Here is a 24,497-nt window from a genome sequence, read left to right as displayed (position 1 = left end):
GGCGGAGACCGGCTGCAGCCGGTATAGGATAAGAGCTAGGCAGCGACGCGGGGCCGGGGCGCGGGCGGTAGCACGCACGACCCGGGTCGCCGGCGGCCGGGGTGGGGGGCGGGGGGAGGGTGTGGCTCGGGTGCCCGAGTCGCGGGAGTGGGTGGAGGGCCCGGGCGCTCCGGCCTCACCAGCCCGAGCCAACTTGCGCTAGAGTCGGGCCCGCCCCCTAAGGGGTTAATCCTTTTCTCATGTTACCGAGCGGCTTATAAGGAGGGGGAGGCCAAGCCTCCGCCTTATTGGGAGCCTTTTGGGGTTTATTCTCTTCCCTTCTAACTTGGTGAGTTGGTTTATTATTTTACATGTTTAAAAGTTTGATTGTGGGGTGTGGGTTGTTTTTTAAAAAATATGTGTTGGGGCCTTTTTTTGGGATGGGAGGCGGAGGAGACCACTGAACATCTTCACATTTTGGAGAGGTTATTCCCAAAAATATTCGCTCTGACAGTTAGGAATGCCCAGGGCCACCGGGATGACGCGCTCGCGCCGGTGTGGGTAGCTGAGAGTTGAAATGTCCGTGACCCTGGTACAGTTGGGTCCCGGAAGATACCTAAAGGCACGCCTGGCCTTTGAGTGCCCCCTGCCCCGGGTTGGGGGCTCCGGGACGTCGGAAGGGTCGGGGGCTCCAGGCTCAGCCCCTCCGCGGATTTTCCGCATGAAGTTGCCTGCGCGTTGCAGGAGCGAAATGTCAGAGGTACCTTCCTTCCCCAGGCTGGCGCGCGCACGCAGGGCGGCCACTGAGGCAGCGCGAGGGAAAGTGGGGCTCCCTGCCTCCCCCGACCCCCAAACACAGCACTCCCTGGGGCGGCCACCGTTTGTCCCCTGCGGGAAGGCGGGGATTTCCCGGCAGAGTGCGGGTCCTCCACCTGGACGGTCAGAACTGTCAGCGGCTGACGGCCGGTCCCGCGCAACTTCAAGGTTCCCGGGCTGCCAACCGCAGGAAAGCGCTGGTGTCGCCGAGCAGTTCCGTAGCAAGGGAAGATGGTTTTGCAGGGGAAATGGGTTATTTCCTTCTAGGTTGTTGTCGTCTTTTCTTTTTATTCCCCCCACCCTAGCAAGACAGGTCATAGAAGTTTGTTAGGTGGCGTATATAAAATGTCACCAAACACGGGGGGCGTCAGTCTTAGAAAAAGCTCCCCGGAGCCAACTGGGGAAGAGCAATTACAACTTGTCAACCTGGAAGCCGGTTTTGTTTGCACGGTTAGACACTCCGTGCCAGCTCCTTCTCGCAGGAGATGGTTTCTACCCCGGGAATGAGATTTCTCAGTGATCTGATTGTTTTTGCAAATCATGGTAAGATAGGTGTCTTGTTTGTAAAAAAGATGCCAAGTGCTTATGCTGAAATCTCTAAACCATGCATCTCCCCATGTCCCAAGCACCGTTATGTGGCATTTTTGGGGTCAACAATACATCCGGCCAGATGATATAATAGAAACCCCTCTTCTCATAATTAAGGGACGGGTGTCCAAAATAGGAACTTACAGTATGTAAATAAACAATGCAGCCAAGTGGAAAAGCTCCTTCCAGTGTAATGAGTACCACTAACCCTGAGTTTTCCTTCTGTGGTTTCCGAAAAAGGACTTTCCTCAGTGGAACTCCTGAGGAGGACACTTAAATTAGGGGCTCAGGTTTCAACACCATAGTCTTGTAAAATGGTGACTCGGTTGTAGCCAGTGATTCAACATCGTGAGGCAGCTATCCAGGTTAGGTTTGGAAATTTTTTTAAAATAGAGAATGCAGATGAACTTTAGCCAAATATAGACTGGTTTTGACAACCTGGGCCAGAAACAACTTGTCAAAGCTGTTCTCCGGGCTACGCCTTTAAGAAGAAGAGAAATCCGCAGTGCTATTGCTCGGGGTCTGCCTACAACAGTAGCCACCCCATTTCCATCCAGAGCCTGCGTTTTGAACCTTGCTCTTAGCTGACCCTAGAATAACACTCTGATGGTCTACAATCATCCAATTTTTTTCATGCCCTCGGGCCAAATCTTCTCTCAACAAATTAAATCATCGTGAAATTCCCAAGGATAGCGATTTCCAAGCCTTTGGAAAGATACCTACTTATTTATTTGTTTAGAGGCAGGGTCTCACTCCCATCACAGGAGTGCAGTAGCATGATCTCTGCTCATTGCAGCCTCGACCTCCCGGGCTCAAGCGATCCTCCCACCTCATTTTTAAATTTTTTTGTAGAGACACAGTCTCACTATGTTGCCCGGGTTGGTCTCAAACTCCTGGGCTCAAGCAATCTGCCTGCTTCGGCCTCCCGAATTGCTGGGCTTATAGGCATGAGTTACCGCACCCAGCCAATATTCATTTATTTAAGGGGACACTTAACCACATGCTACTAGGAAATCCTCCAAACTGCCCGTGGATTGTGTCATTGTACTTCCTCCAGAAGAACACTAGGGTGAAGGGAAGATGGCTGCCGGGAACCCCCATTCAGAATTGTCGAGTTTTGTAAGTTGGAAAAGGCTTGAGAGACTCCCCTGACAACCCATGCTTTACAGATGATAGAAGTTCTAGAAGTTCAGGATTCAGTGGTTTCCATAACTGTGCAGCCAGTTAATGGTACACAGAAATTAACAAATATGGCCTAAGAGCTTTAAGAAGACCAACTCTTCGGCCTTGCCTTCAAAGGGCTTAGAAGGATTAAAGCAAGTAACGGTCAAAGGCTGTCATAGAAGTATAGACTATTAGGGCAGGAAGAGATCTAAGCTCATCAGAGTCTAGTTCAACTCCCTTTTTTACATTTACCTTGATTTTACATTGACATTGAAAATGGGGAAGTGAAGTGATTTGCCTAAATTCCATCATCTGTAAAGCAGGGGTTGATGGGCGGGATGACTCAGCTTGCCTCACCAGTTAGATCCCTACACAGCTGAAAAATATCTCTACCCATCGGATAAATTCACATGGCCACAGACCAAAGTGGACAGATAAACTTTTATATTCTGGAACTTACAGAGGCTTCTGCATAAATGAGTTCAAAATTCAGGCCTCAGTTGCTTTGTTTGCAGAGACAGAAGGTTTGGCCTTCTGCTGAAGGAATGGAAAAAAAGAAAAGGAGAAGGCCGGGCACAGTGGCTCACACCTGTAATCCCAGCACTTTGGGAGGCTGAGGCGGGCAGATCACGAGGTCAGGAGTTTGAGACCAGTCTGACCGGCATGGTGAAATCCTGTCTCTACTAAAAATACAAAAAAAAAAAAAAAAAAAAATTAGCCGGGCGTGGTGGCACACACCTTTAATCCCAGCTACTCAGGAGGCTGAGGCAGGAGAGTCGCTTGAACCCGGGAGGCAGAGCTTACAGTGGGCTGAGATCGCACCACTGTGCTCCAGCCTGGGAGACAGACTGAGACTCCATCCCCTCACCCCAAAAAAAAAAGAAAGAAAGAAAGGAGGGAGGGAGGGGGAGAGAGACAGAGAGAGAGAGAGAGAGAGAGGAAGAGAGAGAGAGAGAGGAAGAGAGAGAGAGAGAGAGAGAGAGAAAAGAAAAGAAAAAAAGGAGAAGAGTCCGGGAAGGGTTTTATTCTGCAACCAAGCACTTTCTCCCCTTATGACTCGGTTTTTTAAGGAAAGACCTGTGCATGACTTCACTTAAATACAGACATTATCACCCAGGAAGGTTTAGAAACCAGGTTATCCTGTCATTACTTTATATTGTGGTCTTATCTTCAAAGATAAATATAATAGGACATAGGATGCTTTAGGATGATAAAGGCATAAACCTTGGGGGTAGGACAGGGTTCAGGGTGTCATCTTTCCTTGATGGAGATCTCAGTTATAAAAAGAAAAGAAAGCTTCTGTCCAAAAACCCAAGAATGCCCGTGAAAGTTATACGTGGCTCTAGCTAGAGTAGAATAGCTCAGACATAGAGCAGAGTTTTTAAAAAAAAAAACTAAGGAATTAGCTTCCCAGCAGGGGCTCAGAAAGGAAATAGAATAGTCCACCATCTGGCCAGGCGAGGTGGCTCACACGTTTAATACTATCACTTTGGGAGGCTGAGGTGGGAGGATCGCTTGAGTCCGGGAGTTCCAGACCAGCCTAGGCAACATAGGGAGGCCCTGTCTCTATTAAAAAAAAGAAGAAGAAGAAGAAGGCTGGGCATGGTGCCTCACGCCTGTAATCCCAGCACTATTGTTTAGATACTGTCTAACGTTTAATACTATCACTTTGGGAGGCCAAAGCAGGCAGATCACCTGAGGTTAGGAGTTCAAGACCAGCCTGACCAACATGGTGAAACTCCATCTCTACTAAAACAAAATTAGCCGGACATGGTGGCACACGCCTATAATCCCAGCTTCTTGGGAGGCTAAGGCAGGAGAATCACTTGAACCCGGGAGGTGGCGGTTGCAGTGAGCTGAGATCGTGCCATGGCACTCCAGCCTGGGCAACAAGAGCGAAACTCCATCTCCAAAAACAAAAACAAAAAGTCCACCATCTTCTAAACAGCTGTCATAGAACAGATCTAAGCAATGACCAGCTCGCTACTTTACACCCATGTTTGCAAGAACCATCTAGCATTTACACTTTCTCCGAGCTCAGTTTCCTTGGGCCACCAGGCTTGGCTTGAACCATCAGTTGTTTAATAGAATTCAGTACTAAATTCGAAAGTATCAGCTGTTTCTCACACCTGTAATCCCACACTTTGGGAGGCCAAGGCGGGCAGATCACTTGAGGTCAGGAGTTCGAGACCAGCCTAGCCAACATAATGAAACCTCATCTCTACTAAAAATAACAAAAATTAGCTGGGCATGGTGGTGGGCGCCTGTAATCCCAGCTACTCGGGAGGCTGAGGCAGAAGAATCGCTTGAACCCGGGAGGCTAAGGTTGCAGTGAGCCAAGATCGTGCCACTGCACTTCAGCCTAGGTGACATAGCAAGACTCTGTCTCAAAAAAATTAAATACAATAAAATGCTCTCCTGTAGGCTTTTACAGCAGGAGCCCTGGAAAGCAGGAGATTCAGTACTGGGCTATTTCAGTCAAGTTCCTTCAAATCTTGGGGATCAGTTTCCCGATTTTACAAAATGAGTAAGATTTTACAAAAAGGAATTGAAAAAGATGACCTCAATTTTCTCCTTCAGCTTTAACATTCAATAATTCTTACTCTGTTCAGGGGTTACAGATTCATCCTAACCCCATCCGTTTTGCAAGTGTAAACATCTGATGATACAGGCAAGGGAAGAGAGGAAAGGGGCAGCTGGCACCAGAACTTCAGTGCTGGCCAGACAGAGCCTTCTCATGATGGCAGGTAATCTCAGCTCATACAAAAACTGCAATCTGGTCCCACTCATCTAAATGCAATCCACAGCCTGGTCCACATGGTGAGACCCTGTCTCTACAAAAAATAAAAATTATGCCAGGTGCAGTGGCTCACACCTGTAATCCCAGCACTTTGGGAGGCCGAGGGGGGTGGATCACGAGGTCAGGAGTTCCAGACCGGCCTGGCCAACATGATGAAACCCTGTCTCTACTAAAAATACAAAAAATTAGCTGGGTATGGTGGCGGGCGTCTGTAATCCCAGCTACTTGGGAGGCTGAGGCAAAGAATTGCTTGAACCCGGGGGGTGGAGGTGGCAGTGAGCTGAAATCATGCCACTGCACTCCAGCCTAGACTCCATCTCAAAACATAAATAAAAATAAAAATAAATAAAAAATAAAAAAATTGGCTGGGCACGGTGGCACATACCTATAGTCCTAGCCACTTGAGAGGCTGAGGAGGGTCACTTGAGCCCAGCAGTTTTTTTGTTTTTGTTTTTTGAGACGGAGTCTCGTTCTTGTCACCCAGGCTGGAGCACAGCGGCACAATCTCAGCTCACTGCAACCTCTGCCTCCTGGGTTCAAGCAGTTCTCCCACCGTGGCCTCCCGAGTAGCTGGGAGTACAGGCGCGCACCACCACGCCAGGCTAATTTTTGTAATTTTAGTAGAGACGGGGTTTCACCATGTTGGCCAGGCTGATCTCGAAACCTGACCTAAGGCAATCCACCCGCCTCGGACTCCCAAAGCGCTGGGATTACAGGTGTGAGCCACCGCGCCCAGCACGAGCCCAGGAGTTTTGAGGCTGCAGATGATCGTGCCACTGCACTCCACGTCTCTCTAGGGTCTTTATCAAATTTTATCACTATATGTTTTGTCTCAAGGTGGTCCTGAGCCCTCCATTAATACTCTTAAGACCTTCTGGGCACATTTCTGGGTTAGAACAACTGTGCCAATTTGACCTTGAACTTAGTAGCTACTGAGTCCTGACTGCTTGTCAGAAATGTTCTGTACTCTGGCAAGATGTGGTTGAATCATTTACATAGGATGCATTTCAGATGCATTCATTTTCCTTAGCGTCATCATCAGCAAATATTTTAGTCCATGGAAGCAGAGACCATCTCTTGGTCTTTTCACTGTAGTGCCCCCATAGTGAAAGCGAGGACCTGGCACCTGATAGGTATTTTATTGCAAAAATAAATACAAGCTGTGTACAAGGTTCAGGTGGGGTCCAGGGACATGGAGTTGTACAAAGAGAAACAGACCTCAGATTTTGTGAGCATATAATTTATGACATATCAACACACATCAAAATGCAAAGGCCTTTGCTGCAAAGAGCATACTCATCTTACAGCATCTTATGCCTTATTTTAATCAACCAAATATTTAGCCGTAATAGAGTATAAAGTGAATATATGGTCCTTCCCAAGTACTAGGCTACAGTGGGAATGGCACTCTCAATAGGATGAATGATATTAAGTTAGATCAGATTTGCTGCTTTTTAAGATTTGTAGAGTAAATTCAGAACATTAGATTTTAAAAATAGAAAACCAGCAAGTCTGTTGGATAGATGAGGTTGTGTTGTGTTATTTTTCAGTTGCCTTCTATTTTCAATAAAACCTTTGCCTTAGTAACTTTGACCCAACAACTTATGGCTAGGAAAAGGATATAAAGGGCATAATGCACCCTGACCCTGAAAATTCACCTGTATACAATTGTATAATTGTAAAGAATTTTCTTTTTACATTTTATTTATTATTTTATTTATTTATTTATTTATTTATTTTAGACAGAGTCTTGCTCTGTCACCCAGACTGGAGTGCAGTGGCACGATCTTGGCTCATTGCAACCTCTGCCTCCCGGGTGCAAGTGATCCTCCTCCCTCAGCCTCCTGAGCAGCTGGGACTACAGGCATGTGCCACCACACCTGGCTAGTTTTTGCATTTTTAGTAGATACCGGATTTCACCATGTTGGCTAGGCTGGTCTCAAACTCCTGACCTCAAGTGATCCATCTGCCTCAGCCTCCCAAAGGATTACAGACATGAGCCACTGCGCCCAGCTTTTGTTTTGTTTTGTTTTTTGAGACAGAGTCTCACTCTATTGCCCAAGCTGGAGTGCAGTGGTGTGACCTCAGCTCACTGCAACCTCCGCCTCCTAGGTTCAAGTGATTCTCGTGCCTCAGCCTCCTGGGTAGCTGGGATAACAGGCTCGCGCTACTACTAATTTTTGTATTTTTAGTAGAGGCACTGTTTTGCTATGTTGGCCAGGCTTGTCTTTTTTTTTTGAGACGGAGTTTTGCTCTTGTTGCCCAGGCTGGAGTGCAATGGCACGATCTCGGCTCACCGCAACCTCTGCCTTCTGGGTTCAAGTGATTCTCCTGCCTCAGCCTCCCATGTAGCTGGGATTACAGGCATGCGCCACCACACCCGACTAATTTTGTATTTTTTTTTAGTAGAGATGGGGTTTCTCCATGTTGGTCAGGCTGGTTTCAAACTCCCAACCTCAGGTGATCCGCCCACCTCGGCCTCCCAAAGTGTGCTAGGATTACAGGCGTGAGCCACCATGTCCGGCCTTTTTTCTTTTTTTTTTTTTTGATACGAAGTCTCGCTCTGTCGCCCAGGCTGGAGTGCAGTGGTGCAGTCTCGGCTCAATGCAAGCTCCGCCTCCTGGGTTCACGCCATTCTCCTGCCTCAGCCTCCGGAGTAGCTGGGACTACAGGCACCCGCCACCACGCCTGGGCTAATTTTTTTGTATTTTTAGTAGAGACAGGGTTTCACCATGTTTGCCAGGATGGTCTCGATCTCCTGACCTCGTGATTCGCCTGCCTCGGCCTCCCAAAGTGTTAGGATTACAGGCGTGAGCCACTGCGCCCGGCCCAGGCTGGTCTTGAACTCCTGACCTCAAGTGACCCATCCACCTCGACTTCCTAAAGTGATAGGATTATGGGTGTGAGCCACCACGCCAGCCAACTTAAAAAAAAAAATTTTTAGACAGGGTCTTGCTCTGTCATCCAGGCAAGAGTGCAGTAGTGTGATCACTTCTTACCGCAGCCTCAAGCTTCCAGCCTCAACTCAAGCAATCCTCTCACCTCAGCCACCCAAGTGGCTGGGACTACAGGTATGTGTCACCACACCCCGCTAATTTTTTTTTTTTTTTTTTTTTTTTGAGACAGAGTCTCGCACTGTCACCCGGGCTGGAGTGCAGTGGCACAATCTCAGCTCACTGCAACCTCCATCTCCAGGGTTCAAGCAATTCTCCTGCCTCAGCCTCCCAAGTAGCTGGGATTACAAGCGCCCACCACCACACCCAGCCTTTTTTTTTTTTGTATTTTTAGTAGAGATGGGGTTTCACTATGTTGGCCAGACTGGTCTTGAACTCCTGACCTCATGATCCACCCATCTCGGCCTCCCAAAGTTCTGGGATTATAGGCATGAGCCACCATGCCCAGCCCTGCTAATTTTTTTTTTATACTTTTTTGTAGAGACAGCGTCTCCCTATATTACCCAGGCTGTTCTCAAACTGCAGGGCTCAAGCAATCCTCCCGCCTCAGTTTCCCAAAGTGCTGGGATTACAGGCGTGAGCCACTGCGCCTGGTCCTATTTGTAGTTTTTTTTTTTTTTAATTTAAGTTCTAGGGTACATGTGCACAACATGCAGATTTGTTACATATGTATAGATGTGCCACGTTGGTATGCTGCACCCACTAACTCGTCATTTACATTAGGTATATCTCCTAATGCTATCCCTCCCCCTTCCCCCCACCCCATGACAGGCCCCGGTGTGTGATGTTCCCCTTCCTGTGTCCAAGTGTTATTGTTCAATTCCCACCTATGAGTGAGAACATGTGGTGTTTGTTTTTTTGTCCTTGCGATAGTTTGCTGAGAATGATGGTTTCCAGCTTCATCCATGTCCCTACAAAGGACATGAACTCATCCTTTTTTATGGCTGCATAGTATTCCATGGTGTATATGTGCCACATTTTCTTAATCCAGTCTATCATTGATGGACATTTGGGTTGGGTCCAAGTCTTTGCTATTGTGAATAGTGCCGCAATAAACATACGTGTGCATGTGTCTGTATAGCAGCATGATTTATAGTCCTTTGGGTATATACCCAGTAATGGGATGGCTGGGTCAAATGGTATTTCTAGTTCTAGATCCTTGAGGAATTGCCACACTGTCTTCCACAATGGTTGAACTAGTTTACAGTCCCACCAACAGTGTAAAAGTGTTCCTATATTTGTAGTTTTTTGAGGAAGCTCCATACTGTTCTCCTTATTGGCTGTACTAGTTTACATTCCCACCAACAGTGTATAAGAGTTCTTTTCTCCGCATCCTTGCCAGCATTTGTTATTTTTTGTCTTCTGATCATAGCCATCCCAAATGAGGTAAGATGATACCTCACTGTGCTTTTGATTTGCATTTCAAATTTGCTTTTGATTTGCTTAATGATTTGTGATGTTGAGCATTTTTTCATATATTTGTTGGCCATATGTATGTCTTTTGAGAAATGTCTGCTAAGATTATTCACCCATTTTATTTATTTACTTATTTTTTTGAGACAGAGTCTTGCTGTGTCACCAGGCTGGAGTACAGTGGCACGATCTCGGCTCACTGCAACCTCCACCTCCCGGGTTCAAGTGAGTCTCCTGCCTCAGCCTCGCGAGTAGCTGGGACTACAGGTTTAGAGGCGCATGCCACCACGCCCAGCTAATTTTTGTATTTTTAGTAGAGACGGGATTTCACCATGTTGGCCAGGATGGTCTCGATCTCTTGACCTCATGATCCACCCGCCTCAGCCTCCCAATGTGCTGGGATTACAGGCGTGAGCCACTGCCACCAGCCTGTTCACCCATTTTAAGTCAGATTGCTGTTAAGATGTTTGAGTTCCTTGTATATTCTGGCTATTAATCCCCTGTCAGATGAATAGTTTGCAAATATTTTCTACCCTTCTGTGGGTTTTCTTTTCATTCTTTTTTTTTTTTTTGGAGGCGGAGTCTCCTTCTGTCACCCAGGCTAGAGTGAAGTGGCATGATCTCAGCTCACTGCAACCTCCACCTCCTGGGTTCAAGCAATCCTCGTCCCTCAGCCTCCCAAGTAGCTGGGACTACAGGTGTGTGCCACCAGGCCCAGCTAATTTTTTGTATTTTCAGTAAGGATGGCGTCTCACCATGTTGCCCAGGTTGGTCTCAAACTCCTTAGCTCAGGCAATCCACCCTCCTTGGCATCCCGAAGTGCTGGGATTATAGGCGTGAGTGACTATACCTGGCCTCACTCTGTTGATATGTTTCCTTTGCTGCACAGAATCTGTTTAGCTTAATATAATCCCATGTTTAATTCTGCTTTTGTTGTGTGTGCTCTTCCAGTCTTATTCATAAAAATCTTTCCTCAGACAAATGTCCTAAAGTGTTTCCCCTATGTTTTCTTCCAGTAGTTTTATAGTTTTAGGTCTTACATTTAAGTCTTTGATCCATTTTGAGTTGATTGTTGTATAGGGTGAAAGGTGGGGATTTAGTTTCATTCTTTGTATCGATATCCAGTTTTCAAAGTGCCATTTATTGAAGAGACTGAACTTTCTCCAATGAATGTCTTTGGCACCTTTGCCAAAAATCAGTTGGGTGTAGACATGTGGATTAATTTCAGGGTTCTCTCTTCTGTTCCATTGGTCAGTGTGTCTGTTTTTATGCCGGTACCATGCTGTTTCGATTACTGTAGTGTCATATATTTTGAGGTCTGTTAGTGCGATGCCTCCAGCTTTGTTCTTTTTTCAGGATGGCTTTGGCTATTCATGATCTTTTGTGGTTCCATACAAATTTTAGGATTTTTTTCTTCTATTTCTGTGAAGAATGTCATTGGTATTTTGATAGGAATCCACTCTGTAGATTGCTTTGGGTCATATGTAAATAATTTTTTTTTTTTTTTTTTTGAGACAGAGTGTTGCTCTGTTGCCCAGGCTGGAGTGCAGTGGCATGATCTCAGCTCACTGCAACCTCCTCCTCCCAGGTTCAAGCAATTCTCCTGCCTCAGCCTCCTGAGTAGCTGGGATTACAGGTGCCTGCCACCATGCCCAGCTAATTTTTGTAGTTTTAGTGGAGACGGAGTTTTGCCATGTTGGCCAGACTGGTCTTGAACTCCTGACCTCAGGAGATCCACCCGCCTTGGCCTCCCAAAGTGCTGGGATTACAGTGTCAGCCACCACGCCCAGCCGTAAAGAATTCTTAAACTTGAGGTTGGTTGCCATTAAGAGCTCTAAGACCATGGACTCATTGATTATTATAGATATCATTAATTTTTAGTTAGGCTAAAAATACACATGACTGTTTCAAAGTATATGTAATTACAGAGGCTTTGAAAAAGACAGTATTCATGTGCTAGAGCCCAATCCAGAAGACTTCAGTTAAACCAATGTCAATGTCAATGTCAGTGTCTCCTTAGTGGTGTTAAGACAGGCCAGCTTGTTCTGATGTTTGTTGCAGTTTGAATGGAGAGGCACAGTGAGGTTAGGGGTAACTCAGTTAACTGGTGTCCAGATGGGGCCCTACAGGCTTGTATAATAGTACCTTATTCAGACACCATATTCTAGAGTATCATCATGTACTTGGAAATTCAATTGCTAATATACTAAGTGGTGGTCAACTTTGAGGAAATTACTCCTGCTTAACAAACTCCCAGAAGACAGAATGCCCTCATTTTGATTTATAGTGACATTGTGTCTGTGTAGGTACATCCACATGGAACACCAAATCATAATCAGAATATTGCTTACTGAGTAGAAAATGGCAGGGAAGAAGAGTTGGCTGGGTGATCGCGGTGGCCAGGGACATCAAGCAGAGACGCTTATGGTATCTCAAACACTTACTCAGTGGAAGGTGCTGGATGCACGGCCAATGTTTGCTTTTCAGCCTCCATTTTCTAGCCTTCATTTCTGATCAACATTCTTTATGGTCAATTCAGTCTTTTTTTTCCTAAGTTGAGTCCTTCAAGGTCAGCATTAATACTTGGTCTGGTGGCCATTTGGTGTCCTTTAATATGCTTCTAAATATTCTGCTCTGGTTCTTCATGTCTGTTTGTTTTTCCCATTTAACTTTCTTTTTGGGAGGCCCCATGTACAATACCAAGATTTGTATATACATATATATGCATAAAATTATCCAAATACTTTATACTACTTGTACATGATTGAAATATTCAACAATCAGCCGGGTGTGGTGGCTCATGCCTATAATCCCAGCATTTTGGGAGGCCAAGACGGGTGGATCCCTTGAGGTCAGGAGTTCGAGACCAGTCTGGCCAACATGGCAAAACCCCATCTCTACTAAAAATACAAAAATTAGCCGGATGTGATGGTGAGCGTCTGTAATCCCAGCTACTCGGGAGGCTGAGGCAGGAGAATCGCTTGAACCCGGGAGGCAGAGATTTCAGTGAGCCAAAATCATACCACTACACTGCAGCCTAGGCAACAGAGTGAGACTCTGTCTCAAAAAAAAAAAAAAAAAAAAAAAGGAAAAAGAAAAAAAATTAGCTGGGTGTGGTGGCACATGCCTGTAGTCCCAGCTACTTGGGAGGCTGAGGCAGGAGAATTGCAGAGGTTGCAGTGAGCTGAGATCATACCACTGCACTCTAGTCTGGATGACAGAGCAAGACTCCATCTCAGTAAATAAATAAATAAGTAAACAAATATTCTACAACTTAAGAAATGGGGTAAGTAGTTCTTATCTGTTATGTTTGCTTTAGAGTATGAGAATCATCAATCCTCATGCTATTGCTGATCTGAATTGTTTTTAACTTTTTCTTTCAGATTAAGAATGACCCAAAATAAATTAAAGCTTTGTTCCAAAGCCAACGTGTATACTGAAGTGCCTGATGGAGGATGGGGCTGGGCGGTAGCTGTTTCATTTTTCTTCGTTGAAGTCTTCACCTACGGCATCATCAAGACATTTGGTGTCTTCTTTAATGACTTAATGGACAGTTTTAATGAATCCAATAGCAGGATCTCATGGATAATCTCAATCTGTGTGTTTGTCTTAACATTTTCAGGTTAGTACATCTTTCGGCCTAACCATGACGTAAGTGTAGGTCCCTTTTAATTTGGCTACCTTGGTAATGTTAGTTGGTGTGTTTGTGATGCTTTCATTCCCTTATACACTTGTTGGTCCTTCCTAGCCCCGACTAACAGGGTTTTCAGAGCATTGAGGATTGGCAAGAAACAAAAGGCACTGAAGAAAAAAGCCTTATTTGCCAGCCATGACAGCCTTCAATTTAACACACATGTATTAAACATCTGCTGTCTGCACACTCTTAGGATTCTGTAGATTCCCTTGAGGAGTGCAGTCAACCTCCTTTTGTGAGGATGTGAGGATATAGTCACTGTCTAAGAAGCAACATCAAAAAGTTGCCGATGGCCGGGCACAGTGGCTCACGCCTGTAAGCACTGTGGGAGGTCAAGGTGGGTGGATCACTTGAGGTCAGGAGTTCAAGACCAGGCTGGCCAACATGGCGAAACCCCATGAAACCATCTCTACTGAAAATAGAAAAATTAGCCAGGCACGGTGGTTTGCACTTGTAATCCTAGCTACTTGGGAGGCTGAGGCACAAGAATTGCTTGAACCCGGGAGGTGGAGGTTGCAGTGAGCTGAGATCACACCACTGCATTCCAGCCTGGACAACAGAGCGAGACACTGTCTCAAAAAAGAAAAAAGTTGCGGCCGGGCGCGGTGGCTCATGCCTGTAATCCCAGCACTTTGGAAAGCCGAGGCAGGTGGATCACGAGGTCAGGAGTTTGAGACCAGCCTGACCAACATAGTGAAACCCCCTCTCTACTAAAAATACAAAAATTAACTGGGCATGGTGGTATGTGCCTGTAATCCCAGCACTCAGGAGGCTGAGGTAGGAGAATCGTGTGAACCCAGGAGGTGGAGGCTGCAGTAAGCCCAGATCGTGCCATTGCACTCCAGCCTGGGCGACAGTGTGAGACTCCATCTCAAAAATAATAATAATAATAATAATTGCTGACATCCCAGGCCCCAATCTCATAATTCCAAGTGGAAACATGTAAATGTGGAGGCATGAAGCAAAATGAGATGTGTACAAGGAGATAAGGTGAAATTACAAATATTGTTCTGAGGAGACCTTCTGAATTCCAAGCACCTGTTTCCCTAAAGGACTTCACTGATTCGTCATTACATAATATACTCCCAGACACAATCGCATAAAATAAAATGGGGCTTCAGTATCATTTTTAACATACTAATCTTCACTTGGTCCCATAAAGGGCTATTGGATATACATGCCAGGTCTCATGAGTTCATTGGTCTGTCAGAAATAATTGCCAAGGGTTTTCCAAGAGAAAAGGGCTGTTGAACTCACCGCAGAAAGTTAACCAAGCTGGGCATGGTGGCTCATGCCTGTAATCCCAGAACTCTGGAAGGCCAAGATGAAAGGATCACTTGAGCCCCAGAGTTTGAGACTAGCCTGGGCAACATAGCAAGACTCCATCTCTACAAAAAATTAAAATAAAAAATTGGCCAGGCATGGTGGTACACACTTGTGATCCCAGCTACTCAAGAGGCTGCAGAGCGAGGATCACTTGAGCCTGGGAGGGCAAGGCTGCAGTGAGCCATGATCATGCCATTGCATTCCAGCCTGGGCAACAGAGCAAGACCCCATCTCAAAAAATAAAAAAAATAAAGAAAGTTAACGAGGCTGACCTTAAACTTCCCGAAGTTTACCCTTACACCCTGTCATGGAACTGTTATCTCTGAAGTTATTGCTGAAATTAAAGCCCTTCTTTAAACGTAGTCCATTTTTAGCCATAGACTGTCTTTACAAGGCAGTTCTACATGTTTTTACCCTTTGGGTAAGGTAGAAATTTCTCTTGTTAGTCGGATGTGGTGGTGGGCACCTGTAATCCCAGCTACTCAGAAGGCTGAGGCAGGAGAATCACTTGATCCTGGGAGGCAGAGGTTGCAGTGAGCTGAGATTGTGCCACTGCACTCCAGCCTGGGAGACAGAGCAAGACTCTGTCTCAAAAAAAAAAAGAGAGAGAAATTTATCTTGTTAGTTCTCACACTATCCCTTACAAATTTCATGAAGTAGTTCTTGGTTCTATTTTAAGTGAGTATCAAGATAACTTAATTTTTTTTTTTTTTTTTTTTTTTTTGAGACGGAGTCTCGTTTTGTTGCCCAGGCTGGAGTGCAGTGGTGCAGTCTCAGCTCACTGCAACCTCCGCCTCCCAGGTTCAAGTGATTCTCCTGCCTCAGCCTCCCGAGTAGCTGGGATTACAGGCACCTGCCACCAGGCCTGGCTAATTTTTTGTATTTTTATAGTAGAGGCGGAGTTTTGCTACGTAGGCCAGGCTAGTCTCTAACTCCTGAACTCGTGATCCGCCTGCCTCGGCCTCCCAAAGTGCTGGATTTACAGGTGTGAGCCACGGCACCCGGCCAAGATAACTTAATTTTTAAATTGTGGAATGCTTAATTACCTTCTTAGAAAGATAACAAATGAATTAGGACTAAAATGTTACGTTTGGTCATCTAAATAAAAAGAAAATCCCAAAGCTTAAGTTTTAGGTCTTTTATAACTAGAAATAAAAATGTAGTCAACAAGCAATTTCCACTTAATACTATTATACTAGAAGATAATTCTTCCAGATGCTATTATTCTAGTTGTTAATGCTTTGAGCCCACATACTGGCTCAAAATGATGAGAGTGGTTTTATTATGAGCTACATCCAAGATTACTCTGTATTCTAATATTTAACATAGTAGATACATATAGACTAACCCAAAAAAAATGGAATCCTTTTTTTCCCACTTCCTTTTCTAGCATGTTGTTGTTCCTTGACCCAACTCTCAATGGCTCACTTATGTCACTGTTGTCAAGTTAATATTAAGTAACCTATAACTAGGAAACTAATTTGCCAGATTTAAATGTCCTAGGGGATACAGCTTATAGAAGCTAAGCAAATGATGATTCACTTTCAATTATCTATCCCATAGCAACTCTCCTTCAGGAGTACATAACTTAGAATTCACATTCTTTCATCCTGTAAAGAAACTAACTAGGCCGGGTGCAGTGGCTCACGCCTGTAATCCCAACACTTTGGGAGGCCGAGGTGGGCGGATCACCTGAGGTCAGTAGTTTGAGACCAGCCTGACCAACATGGAGAAACCTCATCTCTACTAAAAATACACAATCAGCTGGGCATGGTGGCACACGCCTGTAATCCCAGCTACTTGGGAGGCTGAGGCAGGAGAATCAGTTGAACCCAGGAGGTGGAGGTTGCAGTGAGCTGAGATCACACCATTGCACTCCAGCCTAGACAACAAGAGCAAAACTCCATCTCAAAAAAAAAAAAAAAAAAGAAACGAACTAGAACCTGACCCCAAATGGAGCTTTTTAAAAAGAATCCAAAGTAGTGAGTAGAGAAAAAATAATTCAAGCAATCATAGGAAAACAAATTTTTATTATAGAATAACATAAATTAAATACATATCTAATTTTATAGATGCTCATGGTGAGTCAGAGTCATCTAAAAATATAGATAAAAGTTTTATACTGTTATTCTGGCTTTCTCTTTCAGGAGTCTGACAAATCGTGTTGAATTTGAACAAATAGTAAAATAATTCCTGCACTGACTTTGCATGAAATGTATTATGGTTTGGTTTGGTTTTTTCTTGAGACAGGGTCTCACTCTGTCACCCAGTATGGAGAGCAGTGGTGCAATCTTGGCTTACTGCATTGCAGTGGTGCAATCTTGGCTTACTGCATCGTCTGCCTCCCAGGCTCAAACAATCCTCCCATTTCTGCCTCCCAAGTAGCTGGGACTACAGGTGCACACCACCATGCCTGGCTAATTTTTGTATTTTTTGTAGAGACGGGGTTTCACTATGTTGCCCAGGCTGGTCTTGAACTCCTGGGCTCAAGTGATCCTCCCTCCTCAGCCTCCCAAAGTGCTGGGATTACAGGCATGAGCCACTGCGCCCGGCCGTATTTATATTTGACATCATCTCTCCATGTGCAAGATGTGGAGGAAGGAGTCTTATGGCAGCTAACCCTGAAGCCTCTGTGAGTTAAAATATCGTTTTGTTCTTTCCCGGCAGCTCCCCTCGCCACAGTCCTGAGCAATCGTTTCGGACACCGTCTGGTGGTGATATTGGGGGGGCTACTTGTCAGCACCGGGATGGTGGCCGCCTCCTTCTCACAAGAGGTTTCTCATATGTACGTCAGCATCGGCATCATCTCTGGTAAGTGTTCCTCTTTGGCTCAGAAGTTGTCTAGACACTTAGTTTGAAGAACAAGGAAGGGGAAGGAGGAAATTAAAGCCAAACTATATTTCTTTCTCTTTGTTTTTTTTTCTTTAACATTAACAGTGTCTCAGATCAGTAGTTTTGAACTGAGCTATATGGACTTCAGGGGACCTGGGAACTTGTTCTCAAGTGCCCAAGAGTTTTTGTTTGATCTTCACCAAAGATGATAATAACTTCTCTTTTGTTATATTTACAGCCAAAAGATAGCATTTTTACAAAGTAAGATGAATTTCTGTAGCCAGTATTTCTCAAATCAGTGTCTGAGGATCCAGGGCTGTAGGGGAAGTGCAACATGCCAGACTTATTCTTGGGGGCCTAAGAAAACCTTTTGCCATTTAAAAGGAGTAGGCAGCATGGTGGCTCCTGCCTGTAATCCCAGCGCTTCGGGAGGCTGAGGCAGGAGGATCGCTTGAGCCCAGCAGTTTGAGACCAACTGGGGCAACATAGGGAGACCCCATCTCTACAAAAAATAAAAGCTAGCCAAGCATAGTGGTGCATGCCTGTGGTCCCAGCTGTAACCATCCTATCACTTTGGAGGCTGAGGTGGGAGGATCACTTAAGCCTGGGAGGTCAAGGCTCCAGTGAGCTGTGATCACACCACTGCACTCCAGCCTGGGCAACAGAGCAAGACCCTGTCTGTTTTTAAAAAAAAAAATGAAATGAACAATAAAAGGAGGCCATATATTCCTCATAGATGATAGATACACACACACACACACACAGTTATTAAGATTTGCAGACTTTAAATTTTTCCTGTATTTCTGCACATATGAAATGACTTATTTCTTTCTAGATACAAATCTTATATAAAATTTCATGCAATAATAGTTTCATCCATTGTGAATTATATAAATTTGAAAAAAAGCGTTGCAAAGTAAAAAAAAAAAAAAAAAGGTTATACTTTTAGTATCCCAAACAACCACTGAAGTTTATCCAGACCTTTAATGAAACCCATTTTTCTTTGCAACATCACCTTTGTCCAGAATGAATTACTTGGCTCTTAGAAATTAAGATTCAAAAAGCAAAACTAAAAATCCCAGATCTTTGAATGCATTCTTCCAGTCTCAAGCAGTATGTGGATCTCATTGGCTTTTTTGACTTTTCTTTCACAGGTCTGGGATACTGCTTTAGTTTTCTCCCAACTGTAACCATCCTATCACAATATTTTGGCAAAAGACGTTCCATAGTCACTGCAGTTGCTTCCACAGGAGAATGTTTCGCTGTGTTTGCTTTCGCACCAGGTAGGTGGACTACAACAGTCTATGAATGTGGATGAGGGACGCCACTCAGGTATTCTTGCTACGCTAACTTTTGCCAACAGTATGGATGACTTTAAGTGTATGTGTAATGAGAGGTTATTTACGTCTCTTCTCCAGCTCATTTTTAGAATCTGTCCTCCTAAACCCCCACTTTAGGTATTCAGACCACCTTAATAATAGGTTTCAGTTCCTAACTGGGCACATATGCAGTGGTAGGGCTTTCTTGATACATGCATTCCAGAATAATCTAGTAATTTGCAATTGTTCACCTGTTATGTCCTCTCGTTTTTCAAAAAAGCTACATTCAATGTGGATTTAGATTATGCTAATAAAGACAGCATTCTTATCTGTGTGTAGATCATCTCAAAACAAAATCTTTAACTGAGTGCAGTGGCTCACACCTGTAATCCCAGCACTTTGGGAGGCTGAGGTGGGCAGATCACCTGAGGTCAGGAGTTCGAGACCAGCCTGGCCAACATGGCGAAAGCCTGTCTTTACTTAAAACACACCAAAAAAGGCCAGGTGCAGTGGCTCATGCCTGTAATCCGAGCACTTTGGGAGGCCGAGGCAGGCAGATCACGAGGTCAAGAGATGGAGATCCATCCTGGCCAACATGGTGAAACCCTGTCTCTACTAAAAATACAAAAATTGGCTGGGTGTGGTGGTGCACGCCTATAGTCCCAGCTACTCGGGAGGCTGAGGCAGGAGAATCGCTTGAACCCGGGACGTGGAGGTTGCAGTGAGCTGAGATCGGGCCACTGCACTCTAGCCTGGTGACAGAGCGAGACTCCGTCTCAAAAAATAAATAAATAAATAAAGATTGAGTACATTCATACTGCTGAATATAATAAATTTCCATAGAACTTATAACAAAATCTGGATCCATATTTCTTCTTGATGGCTTCTCCCGGGTCTTGAGTCCATTATTGACCTTATATTATTTCTTCTGCACTCCTGCCTATTCAAGCAATCATGGCTCTGAAGGAGCGCATTGGCTGGAGATACAGCCTCCTCTTCGTGGGCCTACTACAGTTAAACATTGTCATCTTCGGAGCACTGCTCAGACCCATCATCATCAGAGGAGCAGGGTCACCGAAAATAGTCATCCAGGAAAATCGGAAAGAAGCGCAGTATATGCTTGAAAATGAGAAAACACGAACCTCAATAGACTCCATTGACTCAGGAGTAGAACTAACTACCTCACCTAAAAATGTGCCTACTCACACTAACCCGGAACTGGAGCCGAAGGCCGACATGCAGCAGGTCCTGGTGAAGACCAGCCCCAGGCCAAGTGAAAAGAAAGCCCCGCTATTAGACTTCTCCATTTTGAAAGAGAAAAGTTTTATTTGTTATGCATTATTTGGTCTCTTTGCAACACTGGGATTCTTTGCACCTTCCTTGTACATCATTCCTCTGGGCATTAGTCTGGGCATTGACCAGGACCGTGCTGCTTTTTTATTATCTACGATGGCCATTGCAGAAGTTTTCGGGAGGATCGGAGCTGGTTTTGTCCTCAACAGAGAGCCCATTCGTAAGATTTACATTGAGCTCATCTGCGTCATCTTATTGACTGTGTCTCTGTTTGCCTTTACTTTTGCTACTGAATTCTGGGGTCTAATGTCATGTAGCATATTTTTTGGGTTTATGGTTGGAACAATAGCAGGGACCCACATTCCACTGCTTGCTGAGGATGATGTCGTGGGCATTGAGAAGATGTCTTCTGCAGCCGGGGTCTACGTCTTCATTCAGAGCATAGCAGGACTGGCTGGACCGCCCCTTGCAGGTAATTTAAATACACAAAATACAAACGCTTGTCTACTTTCCCGTATGAATTGTGCTAGCTTCCTGTTCAAGCCATAAGAAAATTTACTGCCGTTTTATATTTCCATTGAATTTTAGAGCTGCTAGGGATTAGAGATTACCTGATCCAGCCCTCTTGATTTAAATATGAGGAAACTGAAGGCCAAAGAATTGAAACCAAAGGTCAGAAGGTAAATTAGTGGTTGAATCAGGACTGGAAGCTGTGTCTGTAGTCCAGACTGACCCAGGCTTTTTTTTTTTTTTTTTTTTTTTTTGAGATGGAGTCTCGATCTATCGCCCAGGCTGGAGTGCAGTGGCGCAATCTCGGCTCACTGCAACCTCCACCTCCCAGATTCAAGTGATTCTCCTGCCTCAGCCTCCTGAGTAGCTAGGACCACAGGCACCCACCACCACGCCTGGCTAATTTTTGTATTTTTAGTAGAGATGGGGTTTCACCATGTTGGCCAGGATGGTCTCAATCTCCTGACCTCGTGATCCGCCTGCTTTGGCCTCCCAAAGTACTAGGATTACAGGTGTGAACCACCGCACCCACCAACCCAGGCTTTTTCTGTCACCTTGCCTTCTCTCATGCTAGACAGGAATGCATGGATTTATCACCTTCAGAGCCCACCTGACTTTTGGAATGATAGAACTAATGGACTTCTGTAAGTCATCTTCCTTTCTTAGGAAAGGTATTTGGGAATGGATAGCAGCACTCTGTAAATACCTAATTGATTTGTACAGAATATTTCCTTGTAGGAGGGACATAGGTATGTTTCATAACTTAGATCCCAAATGGGTCTTTAAAGTGTTTGGGATTAGAATTGTACCCCCTGTCAAAAGATACCTAAAGTGGGCTGGGCTCAGTGGCTCATGCCTCTAATCCCAACACTTTGGGAGGATGAGGCAGGCAGATCATTTGAGGTCAGGAGTTCCAGATCAGCCTGGCCAAAATGGCAAAACCCCGTCCCTACTAAAAATACAAAAGTAGCTGGGCATGGTGGCAGATGCCTCTAATCCCAGCTATTCGGGAGGCTGAGGCGGGAGAATCGCTTGAACCTGGGAGGCGGAGGGTGCAGTGACCTGAGATTGCACCATCGCACTCCACCTGGGGCAACAAGAATAAAACTCTGTCTAAAAAAAAAAAAAATACCTAAAGTGAACTCAAGTGAAAATAATATAGTTCCTTCCTACCTAAGAATATTACCTTTTCAAAGAAGTATGCATCTAAATGTCCCAGGTTTTAGGTCCTCTGCTAGGACAGACTTAGCCCAAGAAGAACAAGTATACTGTGTGTTTGTCTCTTTCTCCTCTCCAGTCTAGTAAAGATTTCTGCCTTTAACACCCATGTTTCTTTAGAAACACAAAAGAAAACAAGGAAGGCAATGAAACTGAGAGGCTTCTGAATGGGATGGTCGCCTGGGTGAGAGGCTTATGTCTAGGAAGGATGCTGTTAACGGACGCCATGCTCTCTTCCAGGTTTGTTGGTGGACCAAAGTAAGATCTACAGCAGGGCCTTCTACTCCTGCGCAGCTGGCATGGCCCTGGCTGCTGTGTGCCTCGCCCTGGTGAGACCGTGTAAGATGGGACTGTGCCAGCGTCATCATTCAGGTGAAACAAAGGTAGTGAGCCATCGTGGGAAGACTTTACAGGACATACCTGAAGACTTTCTGGAAATGGATCTTGCAAAAAATGAGCACAGAGTTCACGTGCAAATGGAGCCAGTATGACACACTTTCTTACAACAACAGCCACTGTGTTGGCTGGAGAGGGATGGGGTGGGCCCAACGGGGACACAAGGAGGTAGAGGAGCTAACCCCTCTACTCCACTTTCAAAACTACATTTTAAAGGGAATGTGTATGTGAAGAGCACTACCAACATCGTTTTTGTTTTGTTTTGTTTTAAGCTTTTTTTTTTTTTGCTTGTTTTTAAAGCCAAAACAAAAAACAACCAAGCACTCTTCCATATATAAATCTGGCTGTATTCAGTAGCAATACAAAAGATATGTAGAAAGACTCTTTGGTTCACATTCCAATATTAAAATAGTGACATGAACTGGCAAAGTGGTTTTAAAAGCTTTCACGTGGGATAAATGATTTTCTTTTTTTCTTTTCTTTCTTCCTATGGTCTTGTCAGAATAAACTACTATCTTGAATAAAACAACATCCAACCCAGGTCATTGAAATGAAATTGGCCAGTCAAAAAAAAAAAAGACTTCAATCATTTTAAAAATTCCTAATTTTCAGAACTATGAATAAATCGTTTTTGTTAAACCCTTTGTAAAATACCAAGGTTCCCATTAACAAATTACGGCCTCTGCTTGCTGGAAATGAAATATAGTTTAAGACCAAACATTTTACTAATAAACAAATTTTAAGTATATATATATATAACTTGAACTTCATAAATGTGAAGATTACCACTTCTTTTTATGGCCAGTCCTTACCAGAAGTGTTTCAGTACAGAATATACAAAATGGCATTTAAAAATGTGTTTCCTGTTGCTTTTAGTTACACAGAAATATATGACTGTAGTGTCTTTAATTTAAACCACTATTTATTATTAAGTTATTCTAGGATGATTAAAGTAATCAAAAGAAATAAAATCTGAGACATAAGCAGCATTTTTACCTCCTTTCTGCAATCCTTTAAATGCCTCACAGAATACGTCTTATCTTGTAAAAATACTTTCATAAAAGGCCAAGTTGTCATGATTCTTCCATTTGATTAGGGGCAACGTGTGCTATTAAAGGGGAAAAAATAATGGATAGCAAATCGCCTTAGCTTTCAAAAATAATTTGTTTTATCATCTAAGACTACTTGAGGAACTTCTTTGATCAGAATTATATTTCAGTGAACTGTTAAAGCATTTCTGATTTAAAGAAAAAACCATCTAATTATTGAAGCATTTCTGTATTTCACATGGGGATAACAGAGACAATTATGTTATAGTGAGTTACAAGTTGCAATTTACATCTTCTGTAACACATGACTTGATTGCTCTAAGTTGCCAGAGGTATTGGGTAACTGGTCATTGTTTTGTTTTGTTTGTTTTATTCTTCCTTTTTTTTTGGAGTTACACTACATGTATAGTATTGCTCACGTTAGCAGTTTTCTGTAAGGAGGGCAACTGTCAGGATAATAGGTGGACTTTTTACTCACCTATTTTACCACAATCTCACCCTGCAGGTGATGGTCAATGCTTGCTGCTCCATCTTTATTCATCGTTAATGTTAATTTATGACAACTCAGGGGGAAAAACATAACAAGCCTAGTTTGGTTACAGGTACACACAAGCTTGAATACTTCTCTGCACTGAAATGAAAGTGGCATAGTTCATCACCACCTGCTACATTTTGTAGAGCATCTTATCAGCCATAGAAATAGGACAATCTATAAAACTCTGGGGAGGGTGGGGGAGGAAATGACAAAGTGTCTGTCAAAAACAGGCATAATCTAAAACAAGGTGGATGTAGCAAATCTCTGTCACTGCTTGAGAAGAACTTTGAGCTTGTGGCAGTTTTGCAGACTTACATGACTTCAGCACTTTACGACATATTTTTTACTATGAATGTTCAATACAATTTAATATTTATAACTGATTTCTGAGGGATCTGCTCCATGTCTATTCTGTTATCTGCATGAAAACAAAATGTATGCCAATTTCAGTATGTCAATAATCAAGGTTTTAAATGTTTGGAAGAAAATACAAACAAGATTGCTGATCTGTTCTGTATTAGTGACATTCTGGTACTTCTAGATTTGCAATAAATTTATGGATTTTTTATTTAAAGAAACTGATTTTCTTCTAAGATTTTTTTATTGACTCT

General features: G+C 44.0%; 2 protein-coding genes across 4 annotated transcripts in view; one reads left to right on the top strand and one right to left on the bottom strand.

Moving 5' to 3' along the window:
* ARSG (arylsulfatase G) overlaps nt 1–24,497 on the bottom strand; it is a 150,878-nt gene that overhangs the window by 118,666 nt on the left and 7,715 nt on the right. The window lies entirely within an intron of this gene.
* SLC16A6 (solute carrier family 16 member 6) lies at nt 194–24,464 on the top strand. 2 transcript variants are annotated; one of them, XM_054459570.2, is made up of 6 exons: nt 194–328; nt 13,098–13,336; nt 17,402–17,545; nt 18,721–18,849; nt 19,835–20,650; nt 22,147–24,464. In XM_054459570.2, exons 2-6 carry the CDS (start codon nt 13,105–13,107, stop codon nt 22,395–22,397), a joined length of 1,572 nt encoding a protein of 523 aa, XP_054315545.1. In that variant the 5' UTR covers nt 194–328; nt 13,098–13,104; the 3' UTR covers nt 22,398–24,464. The 2 variants fall into 2 exon arrangements, with proteins under 2 accessions (XP_054315545.1, XP_054315547.1); XM_054459572.2 differs by lacking the exon at nt 194–328 and adding an exon at nt 5,174–5,294.

Source organism: Pongo pygmaeus, chromosome 19 (genome assembly GCF_028885625.2).
Source record: "Pongo pygmaeus isolate AG05252 chromosome 19, NHGRI_mPonPyg2-v2.0_pri, whole genome shotgun sequence".
Classification (NCBI taxonomy): Eukaryota; Metazoa; Chordata; class Mammalia; order Primates; family Hominidae; genus Pongo; species Pongo pygmaeus.
This window is presented reverse-complemented; position numbering and strand designations above follow the sequence as displayed.